Below are 17,193 nucleotides of genomic sequence, written 5' to 3'. Positions count from 1 at the left end.
CTGTCCCCAGCCCAAGGAGGGCTAATTGTTTTTGTCAGGTTTTTAATCCGTGGTTGGATAAAAGATCCATAGATTTATGATTTTCAGGGAGCAACCAGTGCAAAGGGAAAAACTGATGTTGTCTAATATTTGAATTCCAAACTGGACTTCAGATTCTTACTGCTGATGATTGGTTTGTATCTTGTAGTATGGCCTCTAAATGTCTCTAAAGATTTCTCCAAACAGTTTATAGTCAGAGCTCTGGAGGTTGTTGTTGATGTCACTGACTGATGCATTAAACCAATGTCTCTATCATCAGCTGTTGTTGTTTTCTTTCCAAATTATTGTATTGATTCTGGCCAATGTTTGTGCAATAGCTTTTGGTAAGGTTGTTAATAAAGTCAAATCAAAAATCAAGTTTTATTTGTCACATACACATACATACAGAGTACGACATGCAGTGAAAAGTCAGGTACTTACTGGGGTGCAGTCAGCGTTCCAATTCATTCCAGGTCACGTGTTCAACTGGGTTGAGATCAGAGCAGGACACTTGAGATCTTCCACTCCAACCCATGTAAACCATATGTTCGTGTAGCTTGTAATACTGTCATGCTGGAACAGGTTTGGATCTCCTAGTTTCAAAGAAAAATTTACTGCCAGCTGCATCCAAAGATCCAACTTCGGGGAAGAAACACATATGACTGGAAAGTCAGGTGTCCAAATACTTTTATTCATATATTGTATATTTGTTTGTTTTTCCTTTCCAGGAGTAACACTAAGTCACTGTCCATGTAGAAATTAAAAAAGCTGTTCATTAAAAAAGCTTTTCAAATCCTTTTTTTATTGTCATTTAAACATCTTCAAACTTTGTCTGCTGTCAACTGTACAGAACGATTTTAGACATCTTTTAGCAAAACTGCATTCAGCATCGCTTGTTAACATACACAGCAGAGTAACCTAAAAAACAATGTTCATCATTTTTTAAAATAGATTTATGTTTTCATAGACGTTTTAAAGAATATTAATGGCATTTTCATTGTCCAAGTTTCATCTATCCCCCCCTTCCCCCATTTCTAGTGACTACCAGTAGATTTCCTTGTTCAATTTGTTTAGAAAGGAAAGGCAGCATGAAATGTCATATACAAGCATAATAACATACATCGACTTTTAAATTTAGAAAAATAAAAGCACAAAAAAAGCTAAATACTGTAAAGGAAGCTGATTTTGATAACAGAAAGGTTTACTGAACACCCCAGTTTGGCAAAGTATTTACCATAAAAAAATCTTCTCGTTAAACACTGTAATGTGCCAAAAGACTTTTTTTGTGCAGAGACAAAAAGTGGGGAAAGAAAAAAAAAAAGAAAAAGAAAAAAATATAGCTGCCTGTCATCGTCTTTGGCAGTTATCAAAAATTCATTTCTTTTTGTTTATTTATTTTGTGTAAAACCTTTAAAGTGAAAGTGAAACTAGATCTAACATTCCATCGCTCGAATAAAATGCAATAAAATGTTCAACAGCTTCATCACACCTTAATAAATCATACCTTGTGTAAATATATATATATTCACCTGCTGTCATATGTGCAATAAACATGCACGCGCACTCTCTCGCACGCACGCACGCACGCACGAACGTAGCACACACGCTTATTGACACATCAGAGGTGACTTCCACGAGTCGAGCCGTAAAAACGTAGAAAATGATGGAAATCGAAAGGTCAGTTCATTGTCATTTTTCTCACGGACATCAAATGAAGTCATTTAACTCCGCATCCAGAGCAGCAGCCATCTCGTCAGCTTCTGAGCTGCTACCGTCCTCGTTGGACTCCTTACTGGACTGGCTAGCCATGTCTCCGTCTTTGTCGTCGTCGTCTCTGGTGTCCTGCAGTTTTCTCTTGTGGCCTCTAGAAAACAACGTTGGTGCGTATTGGTTACATATTGAAGCATTTCTGTATTCTTCAGTATCGGCCCAAATGAGGATTTACCACAAATGATCAACTAGCAACAAATATAAAGTATAGGTTAAAAGTATTCACACCTCTGATTAGCACAAATCTACGTCCTTCATCCAGCAGTCTCCCTTTGTACCAAGAGGCACAAACAGAGTCTGTGCAGCCTCAAATTTTTTATATTACAGCAAATGGCTACATTTAGTTTTTATCCATGAATACAAGCAGTCAGATATATTAACTCTATTGACTATAATATATTCATTTATAAATTTTTTATTTGATCTGCAAGAAAATACATTTCCTGTATGTAGCAAACTTCAAACAAAACTGCAGAACACAGCGGATAGCAGGAGCCTTTAAAAGGAATAAACACTAGAAAATACTAAAAGCACCTTGTCAATTATTAAAAACAAAACATTCTGTAGTGCTCCATTATACATTTTATATATATATATATATATATATATATATATATATATATATATATATATATATATATATATATATATATATATATATATATATAGCCTGAACTAAGTCCGTCTTGGCACTGGCAGGTGTCAGCATCTCAGGGTGAAAAGAAATTGTGTTATAAGTTATTCCATACATATTTTATTTGTGCACGATAGGCTTTACACACAGTGTATCTTGTCCAGTTCGTGCTTACCAGTTTGTTCATATAAGCCAAAATATGCCCAGCTCTCTGATTTTAACATACCGGTGCAACTTTAATCAGTTGCTTTAGTTTTTGGCCTCAGTCCACTATTTCAAAATATGTGTCACGACTATAATCGATTATGGTCTATTACTGCATCGATGCAGAATCGTTCACGTCCGCATCATTTTAACACTCATCTGTTATAGTCAGGGGTGCACATACTTTTGGCCATACAGTATATTAGCAAATTGTAGCCAATCAAATAAAAAAAAAAAAAAAAAAAAATATATATATATATATATATATATATATATATATTTTTAGTTAACTACATAACCAAAAAAATCAAGGTGAAACTTGATTGAAAGTTCCTTCAAATTACTACCTTCTGTAGTTTCTCTAAATGGAATTGAGAAGCAGTACCTCGATATGCTTCCAGGCTGACTCCTATCTTCTTTGGATGCTGATGTAGCGTCTTTAACAGATGTACTCGGGGCCTGTTGGGAATGTCCTGGTTCAGCATTCTGCCTGCTGGTCTCCTCATCTTCCTCTCCCTCCACTCGCTCCTCTTTCTCTTTTCCCTCACTTTCATTTTCACTTTCTTCTCCAAGAATATCATCCACCTGCTCCCCCCACAATACAAAACATCTATTTACTTGTCAGTCAGGTCCTGCAGAAGTGTTTATAAATACACAACTATGGTTACATTTATTACAATTACAAGTATTAAATAATTTAAAGCGCAAGTTTAGAGTTAGGATTTAAATGTTGAGTAAAACAATGGAATTGAATTTAGGCGAAAAATACTGAACAAAAATAACGTCGGTTTTATCTGTTCAGCACTTTTAATAAATTTTTTTTTTGATGGTGTTTTTTTAACAATGGATATTGTCTAAATATGCACTATTTCTTGTTCTAAATTTGTATGAAAGAATGTATGTTTAGTGCCTATAAGTTTGTTCTTTATACTTTATGTGAGTCACTGGTGACTGTGACAAGGAGGAACTCCCTGAGATGGTATGAAAAAAACCTTGAGAGGAGCCAGACTAAAAAGGGAACCCATCCCCATGGTTTTAAATCTGTGGTCCCCAACCTTTTTTTCAGCACGGACCAGTGTCACTCAAGACAATGTTTTCACGGACCAGTGCTGGGCAGCAGGGGTTCCATTACTATTATATTATACATATATGATTCAATTGTTATTTTTCTTACATATACAATAAAAGTATAATTGTAATAATAATAATAATAATAATAATAATAATATGTAATATACATTTAGAAGGAGCTTAATTTATAATTTATTAATAAACAAAAACTGACAAAAACAATTGTGGGATATTGGCATAGCGGACAATTTTTTTAATAAAACCCTGCAGACCATGAAAGTCAATAAAATGTTTTCTTTCTCCGGCCAGTAACAAATGATCCACAGCATGTTACTGGTCCACAGCCCGGTGGTTGGAGAACCCTGATTTACAGGTTAATTGATAACAAATAATATGCTAAGAAAGGAAGAAATTAAAGTGAGAAAAAGTTTTTCTTATAAATAAATGAATCATGGAAATCATGTTCAGTCCCTTGAGGTGTCAAAGCACTAGCATTTTGTCCCAGGCGTGTTTTAGTGGAAATGAAGTGATGTAATGCTCCACACACATTGTGCTTCAGAACCCGAACAAGTGTTTTATGACAGTGGATTAAAAGGTCAGTGCATCTAAAGGTCAGAGTTTCACCTCTCTGTCCATACTGTCCAGATCCTCTTTGCAAAGCGTGTAGAGAGGCATGGTTTCAGACAGGCTCGGCTGGCGTTTCCTGCGTGATGGTGTAGGCTGCTCATCATCAGCTCTTGAGCTGTCAGGGTCGTCCTGCTGCAGAAATCTCAAATCCCTGAAACAAAAAAAATTTATAATAATAATATTCAACACTTTCCACATGGCACAAGAGAAACTGCAGCAAAACCAAATGTACAGTGATTCTGAAAACGAGTGAAGCCAAACTTCAGGGATTTTGATAAAACTTCATTCAACCTTCATTCAACCTTTTGATAAAACAACATTCTAGAAAAATCTATTAATTAGGTTATTTCCCAACAGGTCAGTAAGATGATTGGGAATAAATAATGTATCTGAGAGAGGCAGAGTCTTTTCTAAGTAATGATGGGCAGAGCTTCACAAATCCGTGAAAGTCTACAAATTATAGAACAATTTCAGAATGTTACATTTAATTAAAAAAATAGAGATTTAATTTACTATTTCGTTTATGTATCAGTCAGACAAGAAAAATCATTAAAAGGTTAAACCTGGACATATGAATTAGCAAAAATAAGCAACAATATATTAATAAAGGCATAATAATTGTAGTAGAGGTTATAATACACAGACACTATAATCTCGGCTACCTGAAGTTTAAGTTGACAGATGATTTTTGGGGTTGACGTGGCACTTGAGGGCCTCTTCGGATCAACTTCCCAGTTACTGAATCATACGTGTGCACCTCGGGAGCCAGTGAGCTTTTGGGCTGGACGAAAACAGGGTCAATAACAGGCGCTGGGAAGGAGTCTTGAATATCAGGAAATGATGATGGGCTACTACTCCTGAAAAAATATATATATAATAAAAAATAAATGAATAAATAAACAACCATAAAAGGAAATAAACACTAGCTTGTACTCATCTAAAATCATAATTTAGAAATCTAACATTCCTCATCAGGTAACAGTAACTGATGACAGATATAAAATTGGATATAAATAAAACTTAGATGTTTATGGAGCTTGGAGGCTGACAAAAGTATTTCAATTTTGGAAATGTGAAATACTGAACAGGCCAATGTGAGTACTTATTCACATACAAGCTTATTATTAGTGTAAACATTTAAAACGGCAGACAATTTAAAGCTTCATAAAAATTATGATTTGTTAAAAGATTCTAAAAAGTATCAGTAACAGACCATTTCATCTACTCTCTAAAGAATAAAGATTTGTTAGTTTCAGTATCACTTAGGAGGAATGGTGCACGTTATTAAAATGCAAGCTTGTCCGTATGAACAACATACTTTTTAGAGTGTATTAAATAATATTTTATAAACAGGTAGTCCTCTACTTATGATGGAGATACGTTACGACGACAGGGGCATCCGACGTATCGTACATCGTATGCTGCTGCCTGGTGCGCAAAATGTGTACAATTGTGTCATATCGCTATCGTCATCATAGGATCGAAAAATTGCAAGTCGAACCAAGATGGGAACTCATGGTTTTCTGAACACTAATAACCACATATTTTAAAACGTAAAAAATGAAGGTCTAATGTAAATTAGGCCAAAAGTCATTTTGGCCTGAGAGAGAGAGAGAGAGAGAGAGAGAGAGAGAGAGATTAAATGGAGTACTGTTTTTCTGGTGTTATTTGTCTGTATGTTCTATGCTTTGGCAATATGAATGTCCATATTTGTCAAGACAATAAAGCAACCTTTAAATCTTGAGCATGAGAGTAGACAGAGATGGAAAGAGAGAGAGAGTAAGAGAAGCGAGAGACAGACAAAGTGAGAGTAGAAAGACAGTGTGTGAGAGAGAGAGAGAGAGAGACAGAGAGAATGAGAGAGAGACAGAGTATGAGAGAGAAAGAGAGAGAAAGAGAGAAAATGAGAGAGACAGAGTGTAAGAGAGAGAGAGAGAGAGAGAGAGAGAGAGAGAGAGAGAGAGAGACAATGGCTGAATGAAAGTGGAGAGGCAGACAGTTTGTGTGAGAGTAGAGTGAGAAAGACAAACACAGATCGAGTAAGAGTAATGATAGACAGACAAATATAAAGTGAAAAGAGAGAGAAAATGACAGAGAGGAAGAGAGATTAATAAAACAGTTCAGATACATAGAGGAGTTGAGGAAGACCTCTGTGATTTTGTGTAGTCTTCTTTCAGAGGGAACAGTTGCTCCTCCACTCTTTCCCATCGCTCCAAACATCCCCAAAGCCAATCAGGATTCACTACATGCAGGTGTTTACAGGCCTGGGCCTGCCGGACCTTCTCCGTACCTTCACACACACACACACACACACACACACACACACACACAGAGATTAAGAGCTGTAAATATCAAACTGAAATGAACAGTTGTGTGAGAAAAATGAATTTATTATACAAAACGTGGTTCAGTGTGAGCGCTTAATCAAACTTCTACAAAAACTGTACTATTGCATAAAAACACGTCCTCAAAAGCTGTGTTCAGAACAGTTACAGCATAAATACAATTCAAATATGTGACATGAAACAGTGAAAAAGTTCATCTGCTCTAGTTTATGATCAACACTGTAACCTCTAACTGCGCATTAATTAGCCACTGTACAGTTCTGTGCAAAAGCTTTTAGGCACTTACCTTCATCTGCCAGATCACAGGGATTATGTATGTAAATATTTGCTCTGTTAACTGGTTGCATATGTCAGAATAATTGCATGACTCGACCAGAGAAAAGCTGTTGCTATCAAACATTGTTTATTTATTCGAGATTTAAAGTTTTTTTTTTCTCGCATTTAAAAAAAAAAATTGAAAAATACAGTAGTTTATTTTGATACATGGTGTGGCTGCTGTATTGTATAGTTTATTTTGATACTCTTAAAGTTAAGGTATTTGGTATTTTATTTTAAAATGCATTATGATGAATCTTTGGCCAACCATTGTTGTGGTGTTTCTTGATAGTTGCTTGGTGGTTACTGTTTCTAGCTGGTTTCTAGTTTGATATTTACTCAGTTGACTGACAGCCTGCAGTAAGTATAGTAATGGTTTGAGTTTGAGTTTCACAAAGATACATTTAAGAGTAAAATTTAACACCTATATCACAACATCAACACAGACACACACAAATATGTTGTTAGCCTTAACCCGAGCCCTAAAATTATTATTATTTTAAGGCCAGTTATCGCTAAATCTGCACCTCCACATGGCGGAAAAATAAAATGTTTTATGCCTGTAGTACAATTAATTCGATTTGCCCCAATAACAGAAAGCTAATTGGATGTTGCGTGTCGGTCTCATTTGTATTCGTAATACAGCAAATTATAATTGGACTATCAAAAGAAAGATCTGCATCACCAAGCAAACTAACAAACAAAAACACTCCAAAGTGCTGCGGAAGCATTTCAATGAACATTCGCCTTAGAGTTACATGGACACTGGAAAATAAAAACCTGTTTCAAATGATTTAAGACTTAGAACAGCAAATGGATACCATGGATAAATACTGGTACACAGATGTTCCAGTGCTGTTCTACTAAATGTCAGCTTTCACTGGACACCCAATCAGACGAGTGAACTGGAACTGACAGCCGTATAAAAAGTATGTAACTTACCAGCACGTGCAGCGATTAGGTGGGTGGTGCAGTCAGGATCTTCAGAATTGAAGATGAGGTTCTTGCAAATTTTGGCACCCAGTGCTTTAGCGTGGTAGTTCTCCCGTGTTCGATCCATGGGGTAGTTTGTAGGATACAAACCACTGAACACAATGGTGGTACCAGCAAGCGAACTACCCTTCAGCTCAGGGACGATTTTCCGAATGTCTGGCATCTCGGAGCAGTCCCCTCGCAGGTAAACCTCGTAGCGTGAGTAATACTCGTTGTGAATACGCATCAAGATCTCTTGTAGGTAAATCAAGTGGTCGTCCTGATCCATGTCTTCTTCCTCTTCCTCCTCCTCCTCCTCATCATCCACCATGCTGTGGTCTAAAGACTCCTCCCCCATGGTGACGCCCGACTGCTCGCTGTTTTGAGACTCGGTCTCGGTTTCTTTCTTGTCAGAACATCCGTTATCGGCAAAACACTCTTCATCCGGATCACACATGGTGACCGCGTGCACTCCTTTATCTCCGTTTTCCTCCGTACCACAGCACTCCTCCTCCATGCTCACGTCTTTAAGTTTTTCAGTTTCTAAAGGACCATCGTTTTTATGGCCGTTTTTTCCCGAGTCGGTGCTTGCGGCTACATTCTCACAGTCTATGCTTTCACCTGACTGCCTCGTCTTATCTGAAACACACGTCTCTTCTTTAACGTCAGATTTATTACTCGTGTGTGACTTTTCTGTCCTCTTTCCATCAGAAGTTTTCTGACTGGCTGATGCTCCTTGAACGTCAGAGCCACAGACTGATGTTTCGTCTTGCGGACACTTTTTATCCTTCTCCTGTTTTTTGCAGCAGTTATTCTTCCCCTCGTCTGATGATGATGATTCAGATGGATTGGTGGTTTCTACAGGTTGACTCGCCAGGCCACCTACAGCGAGACGGTCTTTAGAATCAGAAGTTCTGTGACACATCACACACAAGTGCTGTATTTAAATGTAATTGTAATTAGAGGTCGACCGATCGTGGATTGTACCGATAGCTACGTTGGATCGTACTTGCCGATAACCAATTAATTAAACGATTGTTTTTAAAATGAATACTGGATAAAATACTCACTCCATGAAAAAAAAAATGAACTTTGCTACAAAAAAAAGTAATAAATAGTGAATCATGAAAATAAGCTAAAGGAAAAAATATGAATATATTAATAAATAAATATAATTTGATATTTAATTATAAATAATAAATATAATATAGCGATCTCTGTGCACTGTGCTCTTTCCGAGCAGTGCATGTCTCGTGTGTAAAAACAGACAGCAAGTGGCGTCAGTGATTCGCCCCTAGAGGCTTCTCTTGTAATTACAGCATACCAGAAGCCGGAAAAACTACCGGTATGGATTTTTGCTGATAGCTTATAGTTTCAGCAATCAACTATCAGTACTGATTAATCGATTGACCTCTAATTGTAATGTACTTAGACTTCATTACTCTAAAAATATATTTTTTTAAAAAATCCTATATTATTACATAATTACAAACAATCGAAACAAAATTTGTTGGAAACAAATGCACACAGACACAATTACCTGCACTTTTTTTGGATATCTGGGCCTCTCGTGACCCAGGAGGGGCATTGATGTCACCCGTTCCCTTGAAGTAGACGTATTTTTTCACTGTAATGAGGTTTGGGGCAAACTTCCACACATCCTCTCGATCATCAATGATGCACACCATGGAGTCTCCACACGGGAACAAATTTCTTCAGAAAATGTTGGTTTAGTTATAGACTACAGACTCAACATATCATATGTGATCATCTTTCATAGCACATACACTAATTTAGATGTGACCTTTGCCAGCAACAGTAGTACCAAATAATAATAAGTATGCAGGATTATATTAGTAGTGCTGCTTCGCAAGCACTTCTAATTAAAACAGAAGACAATAAATAACACAATAAACAATGCCACTGGATCAAATAAAAAAAATAATAAAAACTTCACAATACCTCAGATTTCCTGTCTTGGAGTAGGGGTCAATGCACTCATCTCTTGACAGGATTCTATGCGAGAAAAGTTTCTTTTCAGGATCCAAAAAGCCTTTTTTAGAAGACAAAAGAGGTAAAAATATGAAATAGGGCTGGGAATTATATTGATATTGTGATCAACAAGTACACAATACATTTTTCACCAGATCAAAGTTTCTGTTTTGATCTCTCAGAAGTGCCAAACACTCAATCTAGGAAATATAGGAACATATGCACCAGAAATATATATATATATATTATATATTGATTAAATTGAGTCATCAACATAAACAAAAATGTTTTTTATTAAATAGTTTGCATTTGTTAGACCCCATTTGTGCAATGCACTTCCTGTTTAGCGGCTAGCCCTATTGATTCTTTAGCATTTTCATGCACGCGCAAAATAAAGTACAGAGTAAGTGCCGGAATAAATATAGATAAATAATTCTGTATATTCTGATTTTTTGTACATGTATGTAAATATTTATCTGCATATTACATTTACAACTTACATTTTTGTCAATTTGCACAAAGCTGCTATTTGTTTGGGGGCTGGTAGCTCAGTAGTTACGGTAACTCAAGCCAAGCTGCCAATCTTGGAGCCTTTGACCCTCTGGTCTGTGCTTCAGGGGGATTGTATAAGGCTGTGCTCAGACCCAAAGAATTTCACTGTGCTGTAAAGTACACGTGACACGTAAAAAGCAGCTTTTTAGCCCTTTTTTTTTTTTTTTTTTTTTTTAAGAGCTTTTTCTTCTTTTTTTTTGTACTTCTAGTTGATGCTAAAATGCATTTTGTTGCTGTGTACCTGTACAATGCATTGACAATAAAAGATCTGTCTGTCCGTCTGTCTATCAATCCATCCGTCCATCTTTCTTTTAGATGAACTATTATTTCAAAGTAAATATACACAGATCTGAATGTTCACATCTTTTATAAGGAAATTATAAATGCAGCATCAGGGATACTCGTGTTTTGTTTTCTGTGTTTTTGTTACCGTGTCAGTGTTTTGATGCGGTTACCTGCAATGGTGTGCGCATACAGCCGACTTCCAAACGTAAACACGTGCAGTTCATACATCTTGGAAATCTTCTCCAAGAACTCTTTGCAGTAAGGCCTGAGACGTGTGTGCAGCATGGGCTCCCCTCTTCCCAGTTGGAAATGTAAAATTCCCTGAGATAATACAAAAGAAACCAATGGCACAGATAAAAACATGGTATAATAAGAACTTATTTTTTGAATGGAATTGTGAGGCATGTTTACACACCAATTAACATAATGCTATTAATTTCTAAATGTCTATTCACATGAGCGTGTTTAACAATATGTGATCTCATTTCATGGTAATAACCATGTAGGTAGAGCATGATTGAAATTATAGGTGTAGGTCACATTCTCCATCTAATGTGACCTACACCTATAATGTGTGCTGTAATTAGTGCTGGATTTGGTTTTGGATGATAGAGATGTCCTGGGCAGATGTTTGGGATTTTTATTAGGATTCTGTGGTAGTGAAGAAAACCATAAGAGCTCTACCTGACTCTTTAAGCCATGCCAGACACACAGGCACTGACAGTCTGTTTAAATTATTTCTATATACACACTGTTGTGCACTTTCTGTCTGTCTGTCAACTGTTAAAACAATAGTTTTAACAGTTTCATGGTATCTAAAATATATTCCATATGAATAAGTTTTTTTAAAACATGTCACGATCTAGTCTGGTTCCTCTCAAGGTTTCTGTCTCACACTATCTCAAGAAGTTTTTTTTTGCTCTTTAGAAATTAATTCTAAGCTGATATAAACATATCAACTCAAACTGTATAACCTCTATCTCTGTACAGCTGCTTTTGGAAGATGTCCCTTGTTAAAAGAGCAATACGAATTAAACTGAACTGATTTGAATGATCTTTGTTTTTTGTATTTCTGACAAATCTGTGCATCTGCTGCGCTGTAAATTCGACTTCATGTATTTAGTGTTGGCTCTTAGCTCTTAGTTACACAAAACACATTCACAGTGAATTTTCCTTCTCTAAAATATATTGTGATTTTTCTGATTTTAATCATCATGAACTCTAACACTTCTTGCGCACAAGGTGGTGGCGGAAGCTTAGTTAATAGTCTTACTTTGGTTGACATGTGCTGATAATGCTGCTCTGTGGTGTGGATTAGAGTCTGATCCAGATCCACCATCAGAACCAACTTTCTGTTTCTGTGGAGCCTCTTCTGGTCTTCTCGACCAAGCTGCTCTGCTTGCTGCTCTCGAAACACACACACACACACACACACACACACACACACACACACACACACACACACATATATTAGTACTATCTATACTATAGCTGCCACAAATATTGTTTAAATTTAATCATCAATTAAATGAGCACAATTAAATTTATTAAATAAAATTAAATAAATGCAAAATATCTTATTAATTTAAGAGTTACAAATTAAATGGTTTACGTTTGACCCAATTTAAGTTATATAGATGTGTATGTATGTAAGTGTGTGTGTTTAATATTTAATTTTCTAAAAATATGATCTGCTTAACTGTTCTACTTATTTCAACATACTACAACAAATGTCTTTATTCATTCACTCCCTCGATATGTGGAATCGTCAGGATTTTCTCCTTTTAAGTGAAAATCTTGAAGCTGGACAGAAAACACTAAAGAATCCATAGCGCTCTGGATTCTTTAGTGTTTTCATGCACATGCAAAACAAATCGTATTTCCAGTACGGAGCGAGTAACCAAAGTGACACTGCGCTAACGCTAGTTTCTTTATTGTTGTTTAATTGTATTGTTGTGTATTTTTAAGTTTAATAATAAACAAAAAAATCAGTGTGAGGCAGACACTAAACAAACTTGTTACGGAATGTGTGTATGAGGGATCTCAGATTGTAACTGTTCTGCACGTGAAAAAGGAATTGTATTCGGTACATGTGAGGAAAGCCCTATACCAAAAAATTTTAAATACTACAAATATGTGTACCGTTAAACTGGTAATATAAATATAAATAAAATTTTTACTTATATATTATTATAAATATTCTTAAAGCATGAAAAACATTAACAGGCAATAAATTCTATTATTCTATAAACAGGACTGTTTCATTAATATTATTGTACTATAAGTTTCATTGAATTGAAAAACTTTGAACATATTTATATAAATATTATGAAATTAACAACAAGGTGACTTCAATTTTAATATGACACAGTTTGGTATAATGAAACATTTACTTTCGGCCCACGACCGAGTTTGATATTTGGCTCTATATAGGAAAAGTTCAGGCACCTCTGATCTATTCAAAGATGAGCTGGAGCATGTTGACTATGTGCTGAACAATTTCTGGTGCGTTTAATAATATGCCTGTGCATTTCAGTACTAAAGCATTCCTACATTGTTAATGCTTTATGATTCATTCATCACATTTTGTAAAAACGTTCTTGCCAGCTTACAAAAAATCTAACATAAAAACGATGGAGCTCACCTCTGAGCTAACCATCAGCTCAGGAACACTGTGCACCATGGAAACCATGGCAGTAGAGATGGGGTTTTGCTGCTTCCCATTCCTGTTCTGCAGCCTGTGAAATCCAGAAACACATCACAAGCCTTACAGTATTAAATCTCCAGCTGAAATGTAAAAGCAGTCTGTGCTTTTATTGAGTTCGCTTCTACTCACTGTGTTAAGTCTTGGCCACACTCAGCACACAGACCCTTCATCACTATGGGATGGCTGCATTCTTCTATTCTGGCTATAACGTCCCTGTGACAGACAAAAAACAAGCAAAAACGTGTGTGCAATTAATTATGGATCATCTTGTTTGAACGATCTGATGATAAAGCGTGATATCAGATATTTAAAAAATGTATTTGAGTAATCTTGATGGTTTCACACAAACAGTCCAAAGATCCATAAAGTTACTGAGCACCTCAAAAACTATAAGGATGGATTTGGACTCTTGGTCAATTAATCTGCACTGAGAATTAATTGCTGGAAATATCAAGAAAAAAACCATACCAATAGTTTTTCAGTGTTGCGACTGAGAAGGTCCACTGTCATTCTAGTAGAGCGCGCCCTCTAGAGGCTAATCACTGACACCACGTGCTGTCGGTTTTAACAAGAGACTGGGCACTGTACACTATTCATGTTAGTTTATAGTGCATTAACTAACATTAACTTACTTAAAAATGTATTCGTAAATGTTGAAATAATAATTAAAAAAATATATATATATATATATATATATATATATATATATATATATATATATATATACACTTCTAAAGCATGTATTAACTTCAGTTACAAACTGAGTCTTACTTAATGTGCTACAATTTCACATAAATCCATTTATGCTTAAAATGGCAATGCATTCACAAAGTCCAGAGCATTTAAATGACATTTATTTTTGTAATAAAGTTCAGTACTATTTTACATGGAGTTTTATGTTTTATTTCATTGTTTTTTTTTTAATCCAGTATCCATTTTTTTTTTTTATATCGATTGATTGATTACGACTGTTACGATCCACCCCAGCTATCGACTTTGGACTGTATAAGACTGTAAAAAGGACTTTACTTATAATCTTACATTCCAGTGCTTATGTTCTCACTCTCCAGTGTTTGTATTGTTTAAAGACTATAATCACCTTCTTGATATCACCCAAATAAGGATGGGTAACATTTACAGTCTGGTTCCTCTCAAGGTTTCTTCCTCTTAACATCTAAGAGAGTTTTTCTTTGCCACAGTCTCCATGGCTGCTCATCAGGGATAAATGCACATCGTTCACCTAAACTCTTTAATTCTGTAAAGCTGCTTTGAGATAATGTCCGTTGTAAAAAGAGCTATAGAAATAAACTTGACTATCGGTAAAATCCACTGTCGGTCAACCTTTAATTTGGACTGTAATTAATATCAACAGGCTGCTACAATGGTTTAGGACCGCAGTTTGTATGAACTGTTCTGCATTGAAGTGCCCATCACTGAACAGAACACCGTAACATTAGTGGAACTGTAATAAATGGACATTCGGTGACACCCAGATGAGGATCAGTTTCCTTTTGAGTCTGGTTCCTCTCGAAGTTTCTTCCTAATACAATCTCAGGGAGTTTTTCCCTCTGTCACATTCGCCACTTGCTCGCTCATTAGGGATAAACGTACAATTATAATGAACAAACTGATCAACTTAAACAACATTTTATACAACTTTATAAACACTTTATCTCTGGAAAGCTGCTTTGGGACATAAATGCACTATACAAATAAAACTGGATTAAATTTCAATTAAATCGCCACAAAGCATTCGAAAGAACTCGTGCACTCTCACGTGCAGCAGATCCCTGAACCCGATTCATATTTAATTGGCATAAACGTAAATGTTTTCAGGAAAAGCAAAAATGACCAACATAATCTTACTAAATGCTACATGTGTCTCCATAATTATTTCTCTACATTTAGGAGTCAGAGTGCAGGGTCAGCTATGATACAGCACCCTCAGGAGCAGAGAGGGTTAAGGGCCTTTCTTAGGGGCCCAAAAAAAGGGGGGGGTCCAAGCAAGAGGCTTTTAATTGTCACATGTACATTACAGCACAGTGATTTTTTTTCTTTGCTCATCCCAGTTTGTTAGGAAGCAGGGATCAGCACAGGGTCAGCTATGATACAGAAGCCCTAGAGCAGAGAGGGTTGGGGCCTTGCTCAGGAGCCCAGAGGTGGGATTTGAACCCTTAATCTTCTGATCTGAGCTTTAACTACTGCATGCAGTGTGTAAATGTTAGTGCGTCATATGTGTTGGTGTTTTTTTTGGTCGCAGTCTGCAGCTCTTACCCGGGAGATATGGTCTCTCCGAGCTGGTAACACAGCTCTCTCACGACTCCAGCACGATCCGACTTAACCTTCTTCTCCGTCAACCGCCTCTTCGGCTGCTCTCGGTCCTCCGAGCCGCACTCCGTGTCTGTAGGGATCACCACGCATAACGCCACCACTGAGTCCACCTTCACCAGAGCCCCGGGCTCTACCTTCCACTCCCGCAGGCGCACAGCGCGCGCTCCCGCCGGCAGCCGGATCTCCGACACCTCCATCCTGTGGCCCGCAGGTGCTGCAGCCCCGGAGTCCGCGGGCTTCTCCATGCGCCACAACGCGACTCCCTCGCAGAGCCTCGCTGCCGGGCGCGTCGCCTTCAAACACAGCTCCAGGAACAAACCAAACTCAATAAGCCGCGCAAACGGGACACCTGAGGGACATGATTTCTCCACACACTGCGCCTACCATCACTTTACTCTTCCCGCCGTAAACCGGAAACACACATGTCCGTTTCCGGAAGTCAACAACGCATTCTTTTTTTTTCTTTTTTTGTTGTTTATTTTTTACAACAACAATAATTATTATTATCATTATATTATTTTCTTATCATTTACAGGCCATGAAATTGCAAATCGTTGTAGTTTGAGCTTAATTATTTCATTTTAATAAGCATGCGGAAGTTCCTTGAATACTACATTTCCCAGAATACTTTAGCCCAGCCCAACCAATCACAGACATTATTGCTGCACTTGTGGATCCAGTAATCTAAAAGCGTATTCGTGTTTTTACTGTTGTTGTTGTTATTGTTGTTTGTTTGTTTGTGCTTGTTTTCTCCCCAAGATATTTTTATACAAATACTGCTGACCTATTCTAATAAATACCTCACCAAGTTAATACAAATGTTTGAATAAATCCCATACCTTAATGTGCAGTTCTTTAAAAGCACTACTGCAAACAGTGCATATGCTTTGTTTTTAATTAAATAAAACTTTTACTGTCTTTCTTAATGTGATCTTTTAATTTAAACCAGCCCTAATATTCTTGTTCTACACTTAATCAGTGGCGGTCCGTGAATTTAACATCCAGGCCTTCAGTGGTGTCCTACCTCAATCAAAACACCTCTTAAAGTCTTAATTATGATTCTATGGCTGTAGAAACCATCAATATTATAGATAAATGCAGTATAACAGAGCAATGCATCACAGACAGGATCTCATACAATGTCATTACTAAAGCAAGAAACCCGATAAACACAATTCACCAAGTCTCCGTTTACTGCACCCACACCTGCACCACCCACATACATCATCTCTAGCAGAGGCATCAACATTAACCTCATTAAATGGCCCCCAGTTTTCCATGCATTTGTGTGCATTTTCTATATGCATTCTGGCTTTCCTGACAATCTGAAAAGCAAATTGTTTGGGGTTTTTTTTGCACATACTATAGGA

The 17,193-nt window shown here is 36.8% G+C and overlaps 1 protein-coding gene across 1 annotated transcript; it reads right to left on the bottom strand.

The window, feature by feature from the left end:
• Positions 1-803: 803 nt before the first annotated feature.
• Positions 804-16,255, bottom strand: ctdp1 (CTD (carboxy-terminal domain, RNA polymerase II, polypeptide A) phosphatase, subunit 1). Its single transcript, XM_046844288.1, has 13 exons — positions 15,767-16,255; positions 13,622-13,705; positions 13,430-13,523; positions 12,059-12,187; positions 10,956-11,106; positions 9,919-10,009; positions 9,497-9,669; positions 7,927-8,838; positions 6,473-6,614; positions 4,987-5,181; positions 4,322-4,475; positions 3,012-3,211; positions 804-1,882 (listed from the first exon to the last, which is right to left on the bottom strand). The coding sequence occupies exons 1-13, from the start codon at positions 16,066-16,068 to the stop codon at positions 1,726-1,728; spliced, it is 2,784 nt and encodes a 927-aa protein (XP_046700244.1). The 5' UTR covers positions 16,069-16,255; the 3' UTR covers positions 804-1,725.
• Between the last annotated feature and the right edge of the window lie 938 nt (positions 16,256-17,193).

This window comes from Silurus meridionalis, chromosome 29, assembly GCF_014805685.1.
Source record: "Silurus meridionalis isolate SWU-2019-XX chromosome 29, ASM1480568v1, whole genome shotgun sequence".
In the NCBI taxonomy this organism is placed as follows: domain Eukaryota; kingdom Metazoa; phylum Chordata; class Actinopteri; order Siluriformes; family Siluridae; genus Silurus; species Silurus meridionalis.
This window is presented reverse-complemented; position numbering and strand designations above follow the sequence as displayed.